This window comes from Helicoverpa zea, chromosome 31 (genome assembly GCF_022581195.2).
Source record: "Helicoverpa zea isolate HzStark_Cry1AcR chromosome 31, ilHelZeax1.1, whole genome shotgun sequence".
In the NCBI taxonomy this organism is placed as follows: Eukaryota; Metazoa; Arthropoda; class Insecta; order Lepidoptera; family Noctuidae; genus Helicoverpa; species Helicoverpa zea.
Window position 1 is genome coordinate 6,879,071 of NC_061482.1, and position 9,385 is coordinate 6,888,455.

At 38.0% G+C, this 9,385-nt stretch overlaps 1 protein-coding gene across 5 annotated transcripts in view; it reads left to right on the top strand.

Annotated features, from left to right (window-relative positions):
- LOC124644853 (protein furry) overlaps positions 1-8,654 on the top strand; it is a 71,121-nt gene extending 62,467 nt beyond the window's left edge. For all 5 annotated transcript variants that reach the window (XM_047184464.1, XM_047184466.1, XM_047184465.1 and 2 more), the window contains 10 exons: positions 477-551; positions 2,652-2,825; positions 3,113-3,247; positions 4,211-4,361; positions 4,710-4,852; positions 5,307-5,540; positions 6,075-6,209; positions 6,645-6,775; positions 7,114-7,244; positions 7,335-8,654. In XM_047184464.1, the coding sequence (XP_047040420.1) occupies positions 477-551; positions 2,652-2,825; positions 3,113-3,247; positions 4,211-4,361; positions 4,710-4,852; positions 5,307-5,540; positions 6,075-6,209; positions 6,645-6,775; positions 7,114-7,244; positions 7,335-7,444 (1,419 nt within the window). In that variant the 3' untranslated portion in view covers positions 7,445-8,654. The remainder of the gene's footprint in view (positions 1-476; positions 552-2,651; positions 2,826-3,112; positions 3,248-4,210; positions 4,362-4,709; positions 4,853-5,306; positions 5,541-6,074; positions 6,210-6,644; positions 6,776-7,113; positions 7,245-7,334) is intronic.
- Positions 8,655-9,385: the final 731 nt, after the last annotated feature.

Sequence of the window (9,385 nt, forward strand, 5' to 3'; positions counted from 1 at the left end):
TTACTAAATTATTTATACCAATTCTTGGAGAACTTTTGGTCATACTACTACGCACGCAAATATCGCGCCGCGCGCCGCTCGACTCGACACAACATAACGAAACTACGGAAAAAGCCGACAATACACGAAGTCTTATTACTTTGAGTTACGGTCTATTAGAATTTGTTTTGACTGTACAGGGTTAATATGACAATAATTTCCGTAGTTTTAATTATTTTTGGGATAAAAAATTACCTATATTAAAAATGATATAAATCGATTCAATAAACGATTCTGAACAAACTAATTTCAGGATGTGCGTTAATTAAGTTACATGTTGTATAAAGAATTAAACACATAAGATTGTTATTACGTAACTAGTGTATGATATTTGCTTACATTCACCAAAAAGGTTAACGTAAAATTTTGACGTTATATAACAGCCATCCATTTTAAATGTGTTTCTATAAAAATAAATACTTTTTGTTATGTAACAGAGTCGTGTCCGAGAGTGCCTGGTGAATCTGCTGACGACATGCGGCCAACGCGTTGGTCTACCCAAGAGCCCGTCCGTAAGTACAACAGATCGTATTGTGCACTACATAAGGTTCACTTTAGAATGTCTCATGTTAACGCGTGTAAACCGAATAATGGTGAACATAACATTCTCGTGATCTATCGATTCTATTTATAAAATTGATAATATTTCATATACTGTACATATACTAGGTTAAGAGTTGGTACCTATCTGCAATTGATCGATAGTTTCCGAGAAAATAAATTCTACCGACTTCAGTATTTATTACATCATTGAATTATACACGTGACTGTACCTATAATGTATATTACCATTAAATTAGACATCCAAAATTAGTATTGGTGGTGGACGGCAAAACACCCGAACTGCTGACCCTACCCATAACTAATTGGCTGACCATTTACTTCAAAATTTACTTATAATAAAAGCGTCTAATGCAGCGGGTGCAAGCCAGCCTGATGTTCTACTGTGATGGCCAGCGGTGGCTGCAAGTAGCCAACACAACTAATAAATATATTTCTATCCATCGCTGCGTTTAGGACGATTTAATTACCACTTTATGTTCTAAGGTAACTCGCGTACAAACGCCAGCTGGTCAACCTACCTGTATCTGTCAAATTTTGCCAATCGAACATTAACCTTCTGTTATGGTGATAAGGTTGAAAATCTATTGAAGGAATTTGACAGATTAAGATAGGTTGATGGTGTCTGTACATTGTATATTATGTCGCAACGCTTACACTGCACGCTACAGGTGCTCGGGTTCTGTCGACTAGTGTTAGTCGGGGACCGGCAGGCGCAACGCGATACATTGACGCGCCTTGACCTTCGCTTTGCTTGTGATCACGGCGTGAAGTGCTATGTGTAACGTCCATGCTCGTTTGCTAAATACTCACTGGTGCTTATCCTTCCACTTGAACATTTACCCTAAGTTATTATAATCATCATTTTATGAAAAAAATAGTTTAAAAAATTAAAAACACGGTAGTCATTTATTGTCATCAGAACTCAGAGCTTGTGTAAAATTTCATCCTAATCGAGTAAGTAGGTGAAATTAAGATTCTAAAATTTTCTTACATGCATAGTTACAAGTGAAGCTAATATGAGCGTGTTAAATAGAATAAAAGTTAATTACACATGGAAGGATAACGCACTGTGTAGGAATCGCATTGTTATTTCTAAGCACATTTTGTACAGACAACCTCGATAATATTGGACTGTACATATTATATTGTGTGATCACCATCAATACTATTTTTCAGATAAAAACTAAACACTGCATACGTAATAGATATTATGTAGTTGTGTATAACAGTCTGTTGCATAAGAAATGTTTCTACAATTTCTTGTTAATGCAACCGGCTGTTACTAAAGATAGTTTTCCTCAATTTAATGAAAATAAGTATTATAAGAGGCACCATATTGGCACTGTTGAGTTTCAACACGTATTGTCGAGTAACTAAGTATAAATTGAGATTTTTTTTTTACACCTCTAATATTTTAAAACTGTTCAAACTCTAGTAATTCATTATTGCTAAATAGTAGTTATTAAACACTACAAAGCATAGATATAGTATGCCTACATCATTATATCGATAGTTTAACGGTATTTGAAAAAGCCACTTTCAAATTCGAACATTTGCAATAAGCAACCATTACAGCTCGAAACTTTGATATAAGTAGTGTACAGTTGAGTAATAAATGCCATTTCGTTAGAAGCACAGTAACGTCATTTATGGAAATATTGTTCAAAATGGCGTGCTTGAGATTCAGCGGCAGGAACAGCAGTATGCATCGACCAATCAGTCAGCAAGATGTTATACATATTCATGTAATCAACTATATCACTTGAACGTTAGTAAATACCGCCACTTCATCATCATCATCATCATCTCAGCCATAGGACGTCCACTGCTGAACATAGGCCTCCCCCTTTGATCTCCACAGATACCTGTTGGAAGCGACCTGCATCCGCCACTTGGTAAAACGCAACTTGTTCGAAGACAATTCACTCATTATCCTAAAAGTCAATCGTAGCATCATAACTTTACTACTCCCGAAACGCGTGAAAGCCAGTTACATTATAGTACGTAAGTACAAGGTGACAAAATGTCTAAACTCGCACTGATTGCAGGTGATATTCAGCCAAAGTTCAGAGTTGTTGGAGCGCGAGTCCTCAATGGCGTCCTCTCTAGAAGAAGTTTCTGGCACTCCGGGCAATGAGCCTTCTGGCGGAGCGCCCCCCACTGACCACTTCGGCGTCTTCAAGGATTTCGACTTCTTGGAGTACGAGAGTGAAAGTATCGAGGTAAGAACCAACTCCACAATTCATATTAAATATTCCTTTCCATTGATAGAATAGTATATAGATTGGGTAGTTAAGTGTGATTTTAGTGAAACCTTAACTGAAGTACATCAGTTGAGTGACTTTCACATGTATGGGTTTTGGTGCAAACATTTTTTTTTTTTGGCCTCATACCACGTGTGTCATGCATTGCCAATCTATCAATTGGTAGTGGAATCCCCTTCTATGGTCTTTTCTATATCACTCTTGATGTTTATTCGAATGTTTATGCATTTATGTTACTTTGGCAGGGTGAAAGCTCAGACAACTTCAACTGGGGTGTCCGGCGACGGCTGCCGAGCGAGGAACGCGACGACATCGCTGGCATCGAACGCAGCCCACCGCCGCAGATGACGCGGGTACCCGACACCCCTGTTGGCAAACCGGTGAGTAAAACATATTTACCAACGATATTATCTAGTTAATAGGAAACTCGACTAACAGCCAGTTTCTTCATCAAAAGTTAAAGCCAAAGTAAAAGTCAAAGTAATGTCTAAAGTAAAAGTAACGGTTAAATTAAATTTTTCTATGAATTTTGCTGTCACTTTAGCCTTGAAAAAACGAATTTGACCGTTACTTTAACTTTAGACATTTCTTTAACTTTAACTTTTGATGAAGAAACTGGCCGTTAATGATTAAAGATTTACTGAACTGTCATACAACATGCCTTCATTGATACTTATGTATGCCTTAGGATGCATTCTGCAGTGGCACGAGTATAATTAGGTCGATAACAACTTTTCATAAAGATAGATGATGTTAAAGCCTCCATGGAAAAAATAGTAGATTATTAAAATCCCACTGGTTACTTAATATTTGCCAATATCGCCAAGCGTTTGTACAAAAGTAAATTGAAACATGAAATTCAGGTCATACAAGGAAACTAGGACGTACTGGTTAGGTCAATGCCGAATGCGCTCGCTATGTGTGTCATGGATCATCAATACGTGAAGCCAGGTCCTCAGCCCGGGAGCTCGTGACCTATATTCTGAGGTCTCAGAAAACTGGGACCAGGTCACCGTGTAATATCGTAAAATTCAAAGTATGGTTATACTTTTTCGGTCGCTAGTAAAATACGAGTTATGATAATGTCCTCCCAGCCGATTATCGGCCACCCTGGCTGTTCTAACATAAGAAGTGCACAAGCATTTGTGCAGGCACTGGTGCACAAACTTATATCTTCACTCTTATAGCCCGATGGGATGGCAATCCGACACGACCGAAAGAGGCACAAAACCGTCATGGTATTTTACGTAGTCTCCGATGTACGAAAATACGAGCAGTATTTTACTCACACATATCGATTTCGTACTTTAATTGTATATTGATTCTTTATGATGTGTTATTAGAACGTTCACGAGGATTCATCGGATGAGGAAGGTGGTTGGGACGACGGCGCGAGCGGGTCGAGGGGCGAGGGAGACGCGGGTGCCACGCACGAGATGGTGCTGCGTCCGCGCACGCATTCCTTCTCCAGCGCCTCTAGTGGAGAACCTGATGGTAACACAGTTTTATTGATTTCCATATTATTATTTTATACTTTATTAAGTAATTTAATTTTAAATATAGAAGAAAAGTAAGCAAAAGATTGATCCATTTTATTGATTTTTATTGGTTTTATTACTTGTGGTTTGATAACTTTTTAGAATATCACCGTTAATGTAATTTGTTTTCAAAAGTTATTAGTACCCTCAAACTTTACAACAAAGTAAATCTCGAAAAACAGCTTCAACAATCGAATGATACTGTCTTAAAGCGTTTTGTTTTGTTAAGAATGGGATAGTCAGCATAAAAAATATAATTACCAAAATGTAGGGCTATAATAATGTTTTTATTCTTGTAACGCAGGTGACCGCGGCGACGTGACACCCGTGCCGGGCGTGACGCCCGTGCTGCGTGACGCGTGGCGCGCGTCGGTGACGGCGTTGCTGCGACACGCCGCACTAATGCCGCCGCTAGCACTCGTGCATAGACTGCATACGGTGTTGAAGGTATGTTCTGACGTTTTTGGTGTAGCTGACAGTTTCTGTCTGTCAGTACAAGAAATGCTGTAATTTCTTCGGGCTGTCAATTGCTTATATAACGTAACGGTATACTACGGTTGTAGCCTGTGTTCAAATGTGATGCTCCCGCGGTTCACAGGTGGCGAGACGTTACTCTCTCACTCACTCGGCACTCACACTCTCGTCTTGTCTAATATTATGCCAAATAGATTGAATAGTCTATAATCATAGGATAAATAGGACTTTTCATCGCACGTCACCTTGATTTATCTTGTTAACGTTCATTTATAGCCCTTGATTTAAATTCGAGGTTACTGGTAATGTCAAGATCCGAAATCATGTTGCCACTTTTAAAATATTAGGTACATATCATTAATTTTTCATTTTAGTTTTATCACTTTGCTATGTGGTATTAAATGAATATACATTCCTATGTGTACAGGAGGTGACATGTAAAACGGTATCACTATGCTGCTCCGGAGCTGCGGCGGGCGCCGGAGCCCTGGCAGGCGAGTTGAGCGGAGTCCTAGAGCGCGCGGGCGAGGAGCCCCCACTTCTGTGGGCCGGCCCCGCCGCCGCCGACTGCGCCCGAGTGCGGGACGCCGTCCGGTTCGCAGCGCTCGAGATGCACGAACATCTTGACACGTACTTCGATCGACGAGAGCATGCACTTGAGGTAACTATACAGTTGTTCCCAAACTTTTTGTGCGCGAGTAGCTGCGCAGAAACCAATAATATACTACAACGGACACACAACTAAAGGTGTAATCTTGATAACTTTTAATTTCAAAAGGTAGATTAAAAATACAATATGGGTAAATAAAATAAAATTATTTACCTTTAGTTAAATGCGTACTCAAATGATCTTATAAGGGTTATGGTATACCTGCGGAATTTTACGACAACTGTAACATCTTTTTCACATAAACGCATCGCCTTATGTAACTTAGTTTATCAACTTCAATATAATAGGGAAGTGTCTTGTATTGAAAGAAATGATCAATTCCGCATCAATTGTACAAAACAAAAAAAAGTAGTAGTATATCAGTAATAGAAGTTTTTGCGCCAGATTTAATGAACATTTTGATTTTTTGTCTTATTATGAAAACATATAATTTCCAATACCAATTTATATAGTCTTCTTCTCAGCAGACGTAGTCTTCTACTCATTTATATACACATCATCAAAATATATAAACTCTCCCAACAGGTTCTAGAACTTTCAAGAGGTGCAAGCGACGAACTGGCGCGATCCTTGTATCGTCTAATCTTCCAATTGCTTCTACTGTTGGAGACCAACAACAAAATGATAGTAGCTGTGTACACTGCCGCTTTGGAGAACAAGGTAAATGATTCATTACAGATATACATTTAGTTTAAAATAATATAAGATCGTTTTTGTCGTGGTCATTACTGGAGATAACCTTGCAAGTGTAACCGCCTTGCCACATTCACGTCAATATTCATTTAATTTGATTTCGCCCGAGATCTCATATTTACGTCCCAATGCTAATATGTCTTGCAACCGAATAGAAGTAATTTATTGTCAGTTATCCGGGTATTGAAAGTAGCGGAAACATTTATCGTACAAGTTATACATTGGATTTCTATATACTGCGCAAAGAAACTATTCCATGCGGGCGCAATCTAGCATTATTATAAAAGTGTGGTGCTATGAAAGTAATTGTATGATAAATTTAATGGAAGACATAGATGGCCTAACAATATATGTACTTTGAACCACCTATGTTTACAAATAAAGATTTCATTTTCGTAACAGGGCGTGGAGATGAGCGGCGCGGTATGTGCAGTTCGCAATCAGCTGGCAGCGAGCGCGGCCGAGGCGTGGGCCGAGCTGTCGCCCGCGCCGCATGACGACGCCCGGCTACTGCATCTCATACAGCGACAGAAGTCAGTCACACACCGTCTTATTTATATACTCCATTAAAGTAGCCATTTAACTACATATAAACAATCTTGATATAACTTTTTAATATGAGTACAGAAACCGTTGCGCATATAGGTATATGCAACGCTTAATTTTTTTAAACAAAACTTGTACATAGATCATTCATAAAAATTTGATAACTATAAATTTTATGTTTTTCTCTAATAAAGACATTTCAACACTTGCGAAAAAAATCAGACGTTTATTTTAATAACACTGAATAAATAGACATTTCAGTATTCAGTCATGAATAACTTATCATTTAAGTATGTTTTTGTAACCTAAGAGTGTTTCCCGACAGGTGGGGCGCGGCGCTGGCATTAGTGCGCGAACGCAACGCTGAACGCATCCTAGAGAGAGGTGAACTGCCAGAAGATGACGTCACCACGTTACTGCACATATACTGCAAGGGACTCGCTCAGGCACAGCCAGGTAACCACACAATGTATACATTACTCAACTATTGCGTAACTTTGCGAATCCGGTCGATGAGTTAACTGTCTCATTTTTCTCCGTGTACAGACATGGTGGCAATTACGCGACCGGTACACGAGCTGTCGCAGAACTTATCCTTCATGATGGAGAGCCTCTACAAGGTGTCAGTGGCCTTGCAGCGTCAGGAGTACGGCTGAGGCAGCCCCGCGCCCCACGCCGCCGCCGACACTCGCGCCTACTCCACTACGTTATAACAACATCATCACTAATTAATATTCAACTAAATAACTATTTGTGTTACCACTACATTAATGTTAGATGCCAATAGTTGCAATATATCCTAATATAGAATTATTGCTACTTTAACTAATGGTGGCCTACAGTAAAATGTTAAACTTTACCCATTCATATAGAGAGCGTTCATGAGATAGCTTTCAGTCTGATGTAATTTAGACCCTAAACGATATATCACTATGAATCATATACTCAAGTAGCATATTAGATAGCGAACGAATTTAAGCATTTAGACATAGTAAGGCCAAGCCCACTCTATGTCAGACTCCAGATCAATTTGTTCCCAGGACTATATGAGCTTATTGTATCGCGCATATTTTGCTATTTAGTCTGTATTTTACTAATAGTTTTCCATATCACCATTTTTAGTAATTAATGACAATTGACAATTTGCAGCGGCGAAGCGTATTTAATAAAATCACACTATAATAATTAATGGAAATCGATATAATATACTAATAAATTAAAGTACTAAGTTTTCAATATAACTGATCTCAGGTAGTGTATAATAAATATGTGCTTTAGAAAAAACTATGACGATGGCCGGTCCGGCGAGTGGGCGCCCGTCGCACCATCGACCAAATATTTGAATGTTATTATAATGTGTTGACTTCACCCGGGTGAAGTCGCCTCCGTCGTCTCGTAACGCGACGCCTCACGCTTATTACCACAACACTATTTAGTGTTACTTCTACGCCGTTTATCACTCTCTTTATTTTATTTCTACGCTGTTTTATTTCATGCTAACAGCATTATTTATAATATTTTTTTAACCTTTCATTGTGACATGTTTACTTTTGTAATAATGTGGATAACATACTTATTTATTATTTTGTATTAATTTAATGACGATGGATTTTGTTTATGTTAGATTTGAGAGCTAAGAGGGACTGCATTATAATTATATTAATTTATGGGATTAGTAAAAATTATTGTATATTTATACACATATATATTTTTAACCAAATTATAATCACAACAAAATATAAGGACAGTCCAATATGTGTATCTAACATAAACAGGGTCTGTATAAAAAATAATTGTAATAATTATGTACTAATTTGTAACCAATTGTAAAATGTATTTAAATGAAATAAATAAATACAAATTGAATGTGTATTTTATTTGGGAGAAATGCTATAAATCGATGAGATATTAGAGGAGTTCCTTTGTCTCTCTGTCGTCTTCATTAGGTCAGATCTAAACTTTTATGTAAACTTTACTGTTTCGTGGTGTCTTCTGAGAAATTACCTGAATGTCTTGCGTGATGTGATTCCATCATCAGATCCTGGATCGGATGACTATTTGGGAAGTAAGCCCTTTCAAACAAAAAAAAAGAATTGTTTTAATCAGTCGGTAACCGAGACGGAATTGGGACGTCCTGAGGGTTCTTTTTCAAGCACTCTAACGAAAAATTCCAGAGGCCTCCGTTTAGTGTAACAATACAAACAATGAGAGATGTGTACTAACTTATGGGGACCTGTATTGTTTTATTAATAACTAACTAGCTTCTGCCAGCAGTTTTACCCGCATCCCGTGAGAACTACTTCCCGTACCGGGATAAAAAGTAGCCTACAGCCTTCCTCGATAAATGGGCTATCTAACACTGAAAGAAATTTTCAAATTGGACCAGTAGTTCCTGAGATTAGCGCGTTCAAACAAACAAACTCTTCAGCTTTATAATATTAGTGTAGATAATAAGACATGTAATAAAACAAGATAGAAATTGCAGAAAACAATATGAAACTTTATTTGTGATCTATTTACAATTCGTGCAATCAATACATTAAAAGTTCGCGATTTCATTTAATGCAGTATTATTTCTGTATAACGTTGGTTTGATT